Below are 15,455 nucleotides of genomic sequence, written 5' to 3'. Positions count from 1 at the left end.
TGGTGACTCATAGACCACGTGCCCAAACAGCACAGTATATTACAATTTGAATACATGAAAAAGTTATTCTCTCTCTCTCTCTCTCGATAGATAGATTGTACAAAATAACACTTTGCATACATCTACTTGTTAATGTATTAAAAAGTTAGCTACAGTTGGTTTTTCAACATGTTCTTCATGATGTTTCCTCTGGGTAAGCTAATTTATTGTGAAAGTCTCTACACACAAATTGAAGATTCAGGCATTGACTGGCCTCATGGAAGTATTTAGCCTATACATTTCAAAATTAAAAACCAAGCATTATTAGCCTGCTATATAACAATACTAAGCAATAAGAACTGTGCTTATCCTTTAAAGGTGTATACATTGTTTAGAGAACAAAATATTGTCTTAGTAACCAATACCCCTTCCCTTACAACAATACAGTAAAGGTCACATGTAAAATCAAGTATATAAGTACGCCATCTGTATATTAAAGTATATTTAGTGTACTTAACTATAATTGTTTTCATAGGGATTGTGTGTGTGTTTTAATCTATAACCTTTGCAAAGTGATTTGTTTTCCAGTCATTTTGCACTGGCGATTGGTGACCGTGTAACTATGTGAAGTGATCATCAGCGACATGTGAGACTGTTTCTGGGACGGGGTTTGGCTGATGGCACTCAGTGGTGTCCCTCTATATTTGTCACCAGCTGCCATTTAGTGCTGGTGCATCAGCATTCCCAGAGGCCGAGCTCTGCGGCTAAATTTACTCCAAAACGCCTTTCACCGCAGCAGACTGAAATAATTCAACGAATTGCCATATAAACAAGCGAAATCCTGGATTACCCACGTTAAGGTAAAGTAACTTTTGCATACCTTAACCAAACCAAACAAACAAATGCCAGTCGTTGCAAGTTTGAAATTAAAGTGAATCATATTTGTAAGACGTTTATGTGAAAAATAATTGTTTCTGTGCTAATGTGATGTATTTTTATGTTTAAAACATGTTAAGTGCGAACAAGAACATGTTGTGTAATTAACTGTGGTTAATGGTGCATCACACTGGAATCAAAAAGTGCGTTTTTTAATATGTAAAATGCTACACAGAGTTGCAAACAAGGTCTTGATGTTGATTTTACCTTTGCAATACACAAGTACGTAGTGTGGGATGTGTTTAGTTCCTAAGCTGTTTAAATTGAGTAGGAAACCCCCTTCTTCTATTTATCCTGAAGCATATCCTTATGAAGAAACAGCTAGTACTGTTTAGCACAAAGATGCAGATTGTATTTCCTGGTTATATTAAATATATCATGGTCTCATGACCATGTGCAGTTCAGATCTCTCTGCCTATCTAATTAATTGTATTTTCATAAATTACCTTTATAAGCATGCAACTCAATACCGTGATTTGTCATTGGTTTTAAAATATTTCCACTTTAATTCTGTACCTCATTTTTTTTTCTTCCTAATGTACTATTTCATAATATGTGTTTTGTATGGAGTTTTTGTGTGAAAGTATATCATTTGCTTAGAACACCTCAATGCTGAAAACAATAGGGTGACCTATATGGATAACCTGCGTTTCAGTATTTCACACAATGTGGAATTAAAACCATTTAACTATTTTAACTTTTCTTTCTATTCAAGATACTCTTGAGGTTTTGAAGACCAACCTTGTTGCAGTACTGCTGCCTTTCAGAGCAATGGCAACCAAAGGTGAAATATCCGGCCCTTCCAGGTCAGCTTCTGATGGGGCCACTAAGGAGTTCATCTTCGGTGGAGGAGATGGCATCCTGAGTAAGGCATCTGTAGATACACCTGTGCTCACCGACACTACCAATGTAGAGCTTGAAGGTCTCAGTTTTTATAACATGGACCTCTACGAGTCACGGGAAAGGTTAGACATATTCACAGAGGAGGTGGTTGTGAGCAGAACAGAAGATGACCAGTTCACCCCAACCATGAGTCCCTTAGAAAGAGCTCAAAGAACAGAAGAAGAAGAATATGATCTGTACACAGCAGAGGTGACTGAAATGGCTAAGCAATACGGGGTGTGGGATGACAAGGAAGAAATTGACACTGAGTTCCCCACCCAAGAGCCGTACATTTTAGTAACAGAAAGGAAAAAAGAGCTGGCTGGCAAAGGCTGGAACAAGGAAGTGGAACAGACTGCCAGCAGTCAACCAGAAAGGCTGGATTTGGAAGAGGAGATAGGAAGGATCTGTCAACCAGCATCCACTGGTCAGCATTTCTCTGTGGAAACAAACGAGTCCTTATGCTTCGAATCCTACAACCCATCTTATGAAGACGAGCCTCAGCCACTCAGGCATTTTGTTGTGCAAGAGCAGGGCAGCGAAGAGGTGTTCGAAGAGGACAAGATGCATTTCACAAGGTCAGAGATGCCCACAAAGGCAAGGCTGCAAGAGTTCAAATATTCTGAAGAAAGCCAAGAAGATCCACCAGTCGATGAGAAAGGCGACACAGAGATGGAGGAGCAGCATAAGGCAGCAGGTGGTGATGAGAACGAGCCTCCTGATGTGTTTTGTATTGACTGTAAAACCCCAATCAGGGCTTTCCAAAAGCTCTTCGGACCCCACAAGGATCATAGTGTGACCCAGATATCGAGCGCCGCTGAAGAAATCAAGGTGAGGGCTATATTACAAAAGATCGACTTGGCTGGCTAGAGGAGCAATGGGAAGTGCAATAGAAATTCTCAAGGGGGCATTAGTCTTGTATTTTAAGAAGACTGTAGCCGGTTACTTGTAAACATACTGTTGGTTTGGGCAGTTAGTTAATGACTGTTAAATTATCATCTTTCAACAGATGTGATGAAGACATTCATACCCAGTTTCATCCTTAGTATGATATAATGCACTTTCCCTTACATTCAAACCCAAACAGATACATATATTGATAGACACCTAATTCCTGAGAACTCTTGCTGTAAATCTACATCTCTGTTCTTGCCACCCAAAACCAAAACATGGACATCTGCATAGCTGGAGCATTGTACAGTATCAATGTTGATTGCCATATATGTTAGTTTTGGGAGGAATTAGATATGGCTACATACCAAATACTGGTATAGAATATATTCATATCTAATTAAATTGTTTTTTTTTAGGATGAGACTCATAAAACCATGTGCAAACTGGAAGAACAGATCGCACAGATGGAGAATTTTGCCAGCCATTTAGAAGAGATCTTCATCACTGTTGAAGTAAGATCCCAATTGTTATTATTATTATTATTATTATTATTAGTAGTAGTAGTAGTAGTAGTAGTAGTAGTAGTAGTAATAATTATTGTGCATGAAGGTGGTCAGCTTTAATAGTATCCATGTGTCCCAACATTTTAAACATACTCCTATATCTACATGATCATTTAAATATAGGTTCTATCATGACACAGTTGGAATCTGTCTGTCAGGGCAGTGGGTTTTAAGCTATTTTGTTCTGATATTTAATTACAGTGGAGAGTAATCTAGTCAAAAAGAAAATACGTAGGATCATGCAGGATGCTTACGATAAGAGTTGCCACACGTTAGGAAAACTAAAGTTCAGGATGATGACTAACAAATTGAAATGCTTCTCTAGGAAAACTTTGGGAGGCAGGAGCAGAACCTGGAGCAGCACTGTAACGAGGTGATGCAGACTCTTGCCCAAAGGTACGAGGAGAAGGTGTCTGGACTGGAGGTGGAGAAGAAACAGAAACTGGAGGCCTTGTACAGCCAGCTCATCAGCTGTGGAGAAACATTAGACATATCGAAGGGCCTGATAGAGACCGCCCAGGAAGTTCACAGAAATGAAGACAAACTCACCTTCCTTCAGGTTTGTGCGCCATATGTAAAATATAGTAATGCTGCTTGTTTAGTTTTGAAATGAGGAAACATTAAAATTTTCTTAAATACTCAGATCTTGTTAAATCTTATCCAACGTCAAATAAAAAAGGTTTTCTTCCTAAAAGAAGCTCTCATATACAAGACCTCTTTTATTTTCAGATTTGTCCTCTACTCCCAGATATGCTGGTATTTCACTAAAGGTTATGCATTTCTATTTCTGTTGCTAGGCTGTCATTCCTGCTATGGACAGGTATGCTTTTCTTATTTACTGGAGCATCCTCAGAACATTCTTTACTAATGAAGAAAGGAGTGTGAAAACTAACAATGTGAAGAGTGTGCTGTATTGAGTACATGTGCTGCAATGATTTGGTCTTGCATGCAGTGACCTGGGATAAAAAAGTTATACTCTGTACAGACCTTAGACAATGTGCAAAAACAAAAAGCTTAAACCATGCAATCTGAAAGATTTTCACCCATTACCTTACTAATGATTTGTGCCAATTGAAACTGACATCTAACACCCCTTTAATCTATCTGCATGTACTGTTAGGTACTGATTAAAAGCAAGGCTGCTTTTAATCAGTAATGATAAAATAGTTATGATAAAACTGGTTTAAAACACTACTTAAAACATGCTTTCCTCAAAAGCAGTGTCTGAATTCTGGTTATAATGCAATTACAAAGTAGCTTATTTAACCTTATTATACATTACAAGAGGAAAAACATTACAGTAATACAATATTGGAGACATAACTTTGTTTGTAAATTTACATTGAATCATTCGGTTTAGCCAGGTTTCCTCTGGATGCTTTTTTGCTGGATATGTTTTTGTTCTTGTTGTTGCTGTCTTACAATTCACACGTTTGCTCTCAGAAACTGGAATCTGTAGTGTTTACTTTTCCTGAAGGCTTAACTTGATGAACCGTTGTAGCATTTGTACATTTATGGATATTGTTTTTGTTTGCTCACTTGCTTTCAAACAGGATAGAAGAACTCACTAAAACTGAAACAGATCTCAATCTGTCTGCGTCCATGGAGTTTGAAAACTCCACTATAGATTTTTCAGATGTCAGACAGATGATGGATTCTATTAATATTGTACCAGGTTAGTACATTTGTCTCCATTTACACAAGGAAAGTTAGCTCAGTGACAAATACACCTCGGAAAGAAAAACAGGCAAAAATGTCAATTCTTACTATATCTTGATGCTTTCTTTGAATCTGTACATTAGGGGGCTGGATGTACAGTAAAATAACAAGGTAAAGTCATTAATGAAATAAGTATGTGCAATAAGTTCACAAGATCCATTTAACAACAGAGGGTTAAACTTAAAGATCCAAGGGGATTTTTTTTTCTTTCCATAAATAGAGATTGCAAGGAAAAGGATCAAGGCAGTGTTTTTTGTGTTTTTTTTCCTTCCAAGTGTTAAATACTGAAAGTTTAATTACATGGAAACGGATGACTCATAGGAACTTTTAACTGCAGCTTAACATTTAAGTTAATTTAATTCATTCGTTCTGTCGGTGTAATTGCTGTGCTATGATGCTAGTGTGCCCTTTGATGTCACCAGACTGCATATAGTTCTGACAGTGCCTGGGAAGACAATAATAATAAAAATAAAAAAACATGGATGACATACGATATATATATATAGATATATATATATATATATTTAAAAAAATGAAATGAAACACATATCCCAGTTTTAATTGCAGACTGCTCATGTGAGAGTAAATTATTTTGTATAAACCCTTGACAGAATTTTTTTTTTCCTTTTGAAGTACAAGTGTAATATAGCAAATAGTCTATTTATATTTTATAGGGAATCAATAATAAAGATGGTTGAAGATAAAATTAACTAATAGCAAGGTTTTTGAGTCTCATTTAAAGTTCCTGTATCTTGCTGAACTCATCAGCTAAGTAAATCTAATAGATTGAGTAAGTATAGCTCTATTACGACTTTGACCTACAATTAAATCTGACTCTGCTATGATGAAGAACTTACTGTATGAAATCATTCTAAACACAATTCATAATTAATCAAATATGCCCACTGGGCTTCGTAATCCTGACTATCACAAGATAAATTAAAGCATTTTATTAATATATAAAGCATGCTGGTTTCCATTGTTCCTTCAGATCAAATTAGAGAAAATACTTTATTTAGCTTAATAATAGATGGTCTATCCTTATTAAGGCAATTTCAGAGATACTGTTGCCAATCAACTCAATCTTTTTTCAAGTCGGGTATTGACGGAGCGGATAACTAAATTGTACTGAGATATAGTGTGAAATAACTGTGGCTAGACAGAGAAATTGATGCAAAAGGGAAAAGACACTGCAGCTGACACAGTGTAACTTTAATGCAGAATTGTGCCTGATAAACCCTGTATGTGCATACATTCGTCAAATACAAAATGAATTTTTAATACATCTACGTTAGTGTCAAGTGGTCTTGTTTTATATATAAACATGTATATAAAAGATAAGATATATTTGGTATCATGATGTCCAGTTCTAGCATTTTTCTTAAATTTTTTTAATGGTGACAGTAAAGCAGTTATTTTCATTGCAGGAAATCCACCATTTGTGAGTCATACTAAATGTGTAATTTCATGTGCAGCTCCCTCTGCTCCCGTTATAAACCCTCAGACCCCTAACTCTGCCACCAGCACCTCAGTGCGAGTCTGCTGGAGCCTGTTTTCAGACGACACGGTGGAATACTATGAGCTCTTCTACAAACCCGTGCTGGAAAACACCACTGCAGAAGAGGCCAAAGAACAAGACGGTTACACCACAGCGCTGCTCCAACTAATAAATAAATAACTCCTTTACACATTAATTTTCTCATTTGTCAGACATATTACAATGATAGCACGCAAGCCAATTCCTGCAGCTTGGGAGGTTTCCATGATTATCTCCCTGTATATCAGCCAAAAGTGTTAAGACACTTGGCTTACTGTTTGTTCATTAAAAAAAAAAAAAAAAAAAAACTTTCCTTCACAAAGGTTTATGGAATTCACGTCAAGCTAGCAGTTCCCTAAATGATATTCAGAATACAAATTAATGTTAATAGAAACAAAAACATACCTGCATGTGCTTCAGTTGTGAGGTTTACTTCCAGAGAGAAGTCCTTTAGCACATCACTGATCTTAGTTCTGTTCAGGTCATTACTTCACTCACTAGGAGGAAGAATTTGAAAAATCCATTTTGGAGTGAAGTCGCTTGTTGCTGCAACTGCTATACATGGATTTATTTTTTCAGATAATTTCTACACTGGCAATTCTCCCAGCAAGAAATGCACAATACACAGTGCTGGAAATAATTGACAGAGATTTCTCCTGTGCACACCTGTATAACTGGCACTTCATCTCTCACAGCTATTACAGTCCCACAGCCCCAGCCTCAGTGACAGCTATGCATACAAAATATGGGCCACAAGCAAATTAAATCTCCTGATCTGAACCAGTATTGGCAGGAAAATGACCAAGTTTTAGGACAGAGCGATGCTGTGCACATGGTGAGGCTGATAATTAGCCTCATTTTCTATAGAGAGCTGGGGCTGGGGTTGGGGTAGATGCTACATTCTTTGCAGATTTGGAGACAAACCTATGAAGTTTTTTCCTATTACCAGCTGCAGTCATTGTGACTAGGTTTGAGGCCACTAGAACCCCTTCACTTAGCTCCTAAGCAGGGAAGAATATGCATCAATATACAGAGAATTTGTGTCACACAGGCATGTATTGTAAAACTTGAATCTTTGTTTTGCAGCATCTATGTTAAAGGTGAAAGAAACATACTGTACTGTGACTGATCTGGTGCCAAATACACAGTATGAGTTCTGGGTCACTGCACTGAACACCACTGGAATCAGTCCAGCCAGTGAGAAAGCTGTGTACATGACAGGTAAGTGAGACTGAACATGGGCAGCTCTGTAGTCAGTGGTATGCCAACAGGACCCATCCAACCACAGTTGCTTTGTATTGAAGCATTACAGAACAGATCTCAGCATTTTCCACTGAAACTCAAGCTTAAGGTGTTACTCAAGATGCACAAAATGGCAGATCATGTTTTTCACAGAATTGGGCTTTTGTGATGTTTCATTGACTTGAATGACAGTCTCCAGAGTTAAGTGTGAACAATCACCATCTGACATCAGCTTGCATTCCATACTGCATCGCTCGAGATGACGACAATGCATATTATAGATAAGCACCACACACTCTCCTAGAGACATCCATTGAATATTTGATTTTTTAACCATAACAAAACATTGCCTTTATGTGCAGATTAAATACTACTGTCCAGGGACTCGAAGAGGAATATCAACCTATGTGCACAATATATGTAATTCTTAAATGGTTTTAAAGTTGACCTCTACTTTTCCAGTCCCATCACCCCCTTTCATTAAGCACAAGGAATGCAGAAGTTGTCCAAATGCAGCACTAATTCGCTGGGAGTCAGGGAACACCAACCCTGTGGACTCCTACACCGTGGAGCTGTGTGAGATCAGCCGAGAGAGGAACGAGAACGCTGTCACAGAGTAGGTAGAGTTCAATCAGCATTATGGCACGCAATAGTGGTGTACAAACATGGCCCTGGTGGGTCACCGTACAGCATCTGTTATAGGTCTCTAAAGTTCAAATCTACAGCTGGGGAAACCATTCAATGGCCTCAGTTTTTAATACATTTTCTACTAAAAGAGGAGGTGGAAAGAAGACTAGAAAATACTGTACTTTGGCTCTTGAGAACCAGGAGTCATGTATCCGTTGCATAATGTAAGACAGTACACCACAAACGTTGCACAGAAATAGTTTTTGTGTAACAAGCACTGATAAAAGCCAATAAGCTGAAATGTTTGCTGCTTTTTTCACTTGAGCACTTTTGTGCTTTAGACCTGATTCCAAAAAGAAATTAAATGTGATTTCAGTTAAAATAAATTTTCTTGTGGACTTCGTTTTCTAAAAACAGTGTGTGGACAGGATCTCTCTATTTTAACAAGGAAACATAACCTATTCTTTAAAGACAAATATTTAAGGTATATTTTATTATTTTGTGTATAAGGCTCACATTTCTATAGTTATAGTTTAAGAATATACCCCTTAAAGCAACATATTAACATATTTACTGGAAAGATGAAAAGGACAGAGGGGGTGGTAAGTATGGCTGGCATTGATGATGCGTATCGGATTGCCTGATGGCCCAGGAATTATATTTATAGGACTCGTTCAGCTTTACTCTGAGTATTGTATAGGTTTGTGTGTGTGTGTATGTGGGTTCCAGATATTCCAGATGTTTTTAAGGATCCTTTTTTTTCTCCCCAGATCCATTGTTGGAATTCCAACCTGCGAGTCTTTAATTCAGCTACAGACAGCAAAGCGCTACCTCATTTATGTCAGAGCAGTTAATATAGGAGGACTCAGCGAAAGAAGTGACTCTTTTATCATCCAAACAACAGGCAAGGATTTTTGTCTTTCATATATAAAGCACACATCAGAAAAACATAAGAACATTTTTACCTTACCTTCAATGAAAAAATTAAGCTACCAATAAGGTGGAAAAATGCATTATTGTTGTATGTTACATATAAATGTACTTGAATACTATGTATATTAGTTACCTACTTTAATGTTTGTAGCTAATACTTCAACTGTAGAAAACCACAACATAAATCCATATCATAGTACACAATGCTGCAAAAATAAAATCTTGCTTACTTTGTTTGAGGTTAAAGATATTGTAAAAGCTAAACCAATGGGGGTATTCAGATACTATTCTACACCTGAACAGGTACATTCTTCCACCTGAATGAGGAAACGGCCCACCCATGCCTGTCTATCTCAGAGGATGGCTTTACCATGTTCTATGGAGATGAAGATATCGAGTTAAGCGACATGACCTTCAGTGACAACACATTCGCCAGGTAGGTCAAGGAAGTAACAATCTATAGTGAACGAATGTATGGTTTTATTATATATATATATATATATATATATATACACTCACCTAAAGGATTATTAGGAACACCTGTTCAATTTCTCATTAATGCAATTTTCTAACCAACCAATCACATGGCAGTTGCTTCAATGCATTTAGGGGTGTGGTCCTGGTCAAGACAATCTCCTGAACTCCAAACTGAATGTCTGAATGGGAAAGAAAGGTGATTTAAGCAATTTTGAGCGTGGCATGGTTGTTGGTGCCAGACGGGCCGGTCTGAGTATTTCACAATCTGCTCAGTTACTGGGATTTTCACGCACAACCATTTCTAGGGTTTACAAAGAATGGTGTGAAAAGGGAAAAACATCCAGTATGCGGCAGTCCTGTGGGCGAAAATGCCTTGTTGATGCTAGAGGTCAGAGGAGAATGGGCCGACTGATTCAAGCTGATACAAGAGCAACTTTGACTGAAATAACCACTCGTTACAACCGAGGTATGCAGCAAAGCATTTGTGAAGCCACAACACGTACAACCTTGAGGCGGATGGGCTACAACAGCAGAAGACCCCACCGGGTACCACTCATCTCCACTACAAATAGGAAAAAGAGGCTACAATTTGCACAAGCTCACCAAAATTGGACAGTTGAAGACTGGAAAAATGTTGCCTGGTCTGATGAGTCTCGATTTCTGTTGAGACATTCAGATGGTAGAGTCAGAATTTGGCGTAAACAGAATGAGAACATGGATCCATCATGCCTTGTTACCACTGTGCAGGCTGGTGGTGGTGGTGTAATGGTGTGGGGGATGTTTTCTTGGCACACTTTAGGCCCCTTAGTGCCAATTGGGCATCGTTTAAATGAGCATTGTTTCTGACCATGTCCATCCCTTTAAGACCACCATGTACCCATCCTCTGATGGCTACTTCCAGCAGGATAATGCACCATGTCACAAAGGTCGAATCATTTCAAATTGGTTTCTTGAACATGACAATGAGTTCACTGTACTAAACTGGCCCCCACAGTCACCAGATCTCAACCCAATAGAGCATCTTTGGGATGTGGTGGAACGGGAGCTTCGTGCCCTGGTTGTGCATCCCACAAATCTCCATCAACTGCAAGATGCTATCCTATCAATATGGGCCAACATTTCTAAAGAATGCTTTCAGCACCTTGTTGAATCAATGCCACGTAGAATTAAGGCAGTTCTGAAGGCTAAAGGGGGTCAAACACAGTATTAGTATGGTGTTCCTAATAATCCTTTAGGTGAGTGTGTGTATATATATATATATATATATATATATATATATATATATATATATACACACTCACCTAAAGGATTATTAGGAACGCCTGTTCAATTTCTCATTAATGCAATTATCTAACCAACCAATCACATGGCAGTTGCTTCAATGCATTTAGGGGTGTGGTCCTGGTCAAGACAATCTCCTGAACTCCAAACTGAATGTCTGAATGGGAAAGAAAGGTGATTTAAGCAATTTTGAGCGTGGCATGGTTGTTGGTGCCAGACGGGCCGGTCTGAGTATTTCACAATCTGCTCAGTTACTGGGATTTTCACGCACAACCATTTCTAGGGTTTACAAAGAATGGTGTGAAAAGGGAAAAACATCCAGTATGCGGCAGTCCTGTGGGCGAAAATGCCTTGTTGATGCTAGAGGTCAGAGGAGAATGGGCCGACTAATTCAAGCTGATAGAAGAGCAACTTTGACTGAAATAACCACTCGTTACAACCGAGGTATGCAGCAAAGCATTTGTGAAGCCACAACACGTACAACCTTGAGGCGGATGGGCTACAACAGCAGAAGACCCCACCGGGTACCACTCATCTCCACTACAAATAGGAAAAAGAGGCTACAATTTGCACAAGCTCACCAAAATTGGACAGTTGAAGACTGGAAAAATGTTGCCTGGTCTGATGAGTCTCGATTTCTGTTGAGACATTCAGATGGTAGAGTCAGAATTTGGCGTAAACAGAATGAGAACATGGATCCATCATGCCTTGTTACCACTGTGCAGGCTGGTGGTGGTGGTGTAATGGTGTGGGGGATGTTTTCTTGGCACACTTTAGGCCCCTTAGTGCCAATTGGGCATTGTTTAAATGAGCATTGTTTCTGACCATGTCCATCCCTTTATGACCACCATGTACCCATCCTCTGATGGCTACTTCCAGCAGGATAATGCACCATGTCACAAAGGTCGAATCATTTCAAATTGGCTTCTTGAACATGACAATGAGTTCACTGTACTAAACTGGCCCCCACAGTCACCAGATCTCAACCCAATAGAGCATCTTTGGGATGTGGTGGAACGGGAGCTTCGTGCCCTGGTTGTGCATCCCACAAATCTCCATCAACTGCAAGATGCTATCCTATCAATATGGGCCAACATTTCTAAAGAATGCTTTCAGCACCTTGTTGAATCAATGCCACATAGAATTAAGGCAGTTCTGAAGGCGAAAGGGGGTCAAACACAGTATTAGTATGGTGTTCCTAATAATCCTTTAGGTGAGTGTATATATATTATACAGTAAATATCCATTATATACATTGCTTAAATCTTACGTTATATTTGTTATTTTCCAATTCTAAAATGTAGTTTTGGCACTATTAGCATAAAACATACACTACCGTTCAAAAGTTTGGGGTCACTTAGAAATATCCTTGTTTTCTATGAAAACATACATTAAATGAGTTTGAATAAGAAATATAGCAAAATGAAATATAGCCATTAACAAGGTTAGAAATAATGATTTTTAATTGAAATAATAATTGTGTCCTTCAAACTTTGCTTTCGTCAAAGAATCCTCCATTTGCAGCAATTACAGCCTTGCACACCTTTGGCATTCTAGTTGTCAATTTGTTGAGGTCCTCTGAAGAGATTTCACCCCATGCTTCCTGAAGCACCTCCCACAAGTTGGATTGGCTTGATAGGCACTTCTTATGTACCACAACAGCTCAATAGGGTTGAGACCCAGTGACTGTGCTGCCCCTTCATTATAAACATAAAACCAGCTGACTGCTTCTTCCCTAAATAGTTCTTGCATAGTTTGGAGCTGTGGTTTGGGTCACTGTCCTGTTGTAGGAGGAAATGGGCTCCAATCACGTACAGTCCACAGGGTATGGCACGGCCTTGCAAAATTGAGTGATAGCCTTCCTTCTTCAAGATCCCTTTTATCCTGTACAAATCTCCCACTTTACCACCACCAAAGCAGCCCCAGACCATCACATTGCCTCCGCCATTCTTGACAGATGGCGTCAAGCACTCCTCCAGCATCTTTTCATTTGGTCTGTGTTTCACGAATGTTCTTCTTTGTGATCCGAACATCTCAAACTTAGATTTGTCTGTCCGTAACACTTTTTTCCAGTCTTCCTCTGGCCAGTGTCTGTTCTTCTGCCCATTTTAATCTTTTCTTTTTATTGGCCAGTCTTTTTCTTTGGAACTCTGCCTAGAAGGCCAGCATCCCAGAGTCACCTCTTCACTGTTGATGTTGAGACTGGTGTTTTGCAGGTATTATTTAATGAAGCTGCCAGTTGAGGACCTGTGAGGCATCTGTTTCTCAAACTAGACACTCCAATGTATTTGTCCTCTTGCTCAGTTGTGCACCGGGGCCTCCCACTCCTCTTTCTATTCTGTTTAGAGCCAGTTTGCGCTGTTCTGTGAAGGGAGTAATTGCTGATGCTCCAGATACTCAACTAGTCTAAAGGCCAGTTTTATTGCTTCTTTAATCAGCACATTTTTCAGCTGTGCTAACATAATTGCAAAAGGGTTTTCTAATGATCAATTAAGCCTTTTAAAATGATAAACTTGGATTAGCAAACACGTGTCATTGAAACACAGGGCTGATGGTTGCTGATAATGGGCCTCTGTACACCTATGTAGATATTCCATTACAAATCAGCCATTTCCAGCTACAACAGTTGTTAATGTAAATGACTAATGCTATTTTAATGTACAAAAAATTTGCTTTTCTTTCAAAAACAAGAAAATGTCTAAGTGACCGCAAACTTTTGAACAGTAATGTATCTGTGTATTTCAGCAATATTAATCTGGCCGTATGCATTTGACATATACAGGAGTATGACATTCAAATGTTCCATTGTTCCACATAGAACAGTACTAAAATTCAGTCTATGGAAAGAGTTAGACTAACTTAGGCCCCTGTTTAATGTATCCTCTAGAGGGCAGCAGCTGTAACTTTGGGTTTGTTATAATAGAGAACAGAGAACATTTTTAGTAGAGCCAAGGACTAATTTCAGCAGCCACGTTTGCAGTGATTGGTACTTAGCCAGTGTACTAATTTAGTATACAGCTCTGTACAAACCACAAGATCATTCCTAGTCAGTACGCTGCTTTCAATTCCTTTTGCAATTGGCCCCACAGTGGTTAGCTTCCACAGATTCATTAACACCAGTCCGTTTCTAAATTGTTGTTAGATGCGTGGCAATCTTGGGAGAATTAATCCCAGTTAGAGGAAAGCATTACTGGGAAGTAGAAGTAGAAGAAACCACAGAGTACAGGATCGGTGTGGCTTACCAGGACACCCAGAGAAATGGATATTTGGGTGGGAACAATACATCGTGGTGCATGAGGCATGTGATTACCCCCTCAAGGTAAGACTGCGATCACCGTTTCAGTGCATTATTGCAGTGTAGAAATATTCTGAAATAACCCAAACTGAATATGCACACACCTATACACACACTTACAGGAAAGATTAATCGATGTGTGCTTGGATTGTAGGTTTTGTGTGCATAATGGTAAACACAATCACATTCAAGGGCCAAACTACTATATATAGGATATACACAATTCAAGACTCACTGCTTGTGTGAACTGAGAATGAAACTGCATTTAATTATATGCAAAACCTCTTGCACAGAAACCGTTGTTTCACATGCCCATAGAATATGCACAGTATAGCGGTTGTCATAGCAACTATTTTCAGCACAATAGAAAAATAGCTGAATGTCTCTTAAGCAGATAATTTGCCTGGACTCATCACAAACAAGCAGAGCTGCATTATTCAAATATTCCAGGCAAAGAAAATGTTGAATTGTTTAGATTGTATCTCCATAAATAAATCGTATTTTCCACACATTTAGTTAGGAATACGAAGTGAAGAGATTAGTCCTTTATTTTAAGTGATTTAATATGCTGACTGCTCCTATTTATTTTATCACAGACACAAATATGAATTTCTACACAATGGATGGAGTCCCGATATAAGAATAACAACTCACCCAAAGAGAATAGGGGTGGCACTGGACTATGACACAGGGACGCTCTCTTTCTTTAACACTGACCTGGCACAGCACCTTTACACATACGAGTGTCAATTCCTGCACTATGTACACCCTTGTTTCGCTTTAGATAATCCAGGAGCCCTCACTGTTCATAATGGCATCGAAGCCCCTGAATACACACAGTTCTCCTGAACTTGTTCACGTCTTAGTGCTGCAAGATACTGGTTGTATCTTTGCGGATGGAGTTGACATTTCAAATGTTTTAATGATTGTACAGGACCTTCGGTAGATTTTAAGCACACTGCAGTTACATGTAATTTTGATTACACTAGTTTTAGAAAATGCAGCTTTTTAAAACAAGACATTTCTTGCTAATAATGTGTTCTGCACCATTAAAGAGATTTTTGTCCAATAAAGAGAATGGCAAGGAGGA

At 38.7% G+C, this 15,455-nt stretch overlaps 1 protein-coding gene across 2 annotated transcripts; it reads left to right on the top strand.

Moving 5' to 3' along the window:
* Positions 1–28: 28 nt before the first annotated feature.
* fsd2 (fibronectin type III and SPRY domain containing 2) lies at positions 29–15,455 on the top strand. Of its 2 annotated transcripts, XM_066701453.1 has the most exons (14): positions 29–193; positions 694–839; positions 1,631–2,628; positions 3,108–3,203; positions 3,580–3,813; positions 4,052–4,074; positions 4,808–4,929; positions 6,449–6,613; positions 7,597–7,731; positions 8,215–8,368; positions 9,150–9,283; positions 9,616–9,748; positions 14,213–14,389; positions 14,962–15,455. In XM_066701453.1, exons 3-14 carry the CDS (start codon positions 1,687–1,689, stop codon positions 15,212–15,214), a joined length of 2,568 nt encoding a protein of 855 aa, XP_066557550.1. In that variant the 5' UTR covers positions 29–193; positions 694–839; positions 1,631–1,686; the 3' UTR covers positions 15,215–15,455. The 2 variants fall into 2 exon arrangements, with proteins under 2 accessions (XP_066557550.1, XP_066557551.1); XM_066701454.1 differs by lacking the exon at positions 29–193 and having other exon boundaries at positions 550–839.

Source organism: Amia ocellicauda, chromosome 4 (assembly GCF_036373705.1).
Source record: "Amia ocellicauda isolate fAmiCal2 chromosome 4, fAmiCal2.hap1, whole genome shotgun sequence".
Lineage (NCBI taxonomy): Eukaryota > Metazoa > Chordata > Actinopteri > Amiiformes > Amiidae > Amia > Amia ocellicauda.
Note: the sequence above shows the minus strand (reverse complement) of the source record. Positions and strands in the feature narration are given on the sequence as shown.

Coding starts and splice junctions, on each gene's coding strand:
- fsd2 (XM_066701453.1), top strand. CDS start 1,687: ATGGCAACCAAAGGTGAAATATCCGGCCCTTCCAGGTCAGCTTCTGAT. Junction 3,814..4,051: donor ACAAACTCACCTTCCTTCAG/GTTTGTGCGCCA, acceptor TTCTGTTGCTAG/GCTGTCATTCCTGCTATGGA. Junction 4,930..6,448: donor TTCTATTAATATTGTACCAG/GTTAGTACATTT, acceptor TTTCATGTGCAG/CTCCCTCTGCTCCCGTTATA.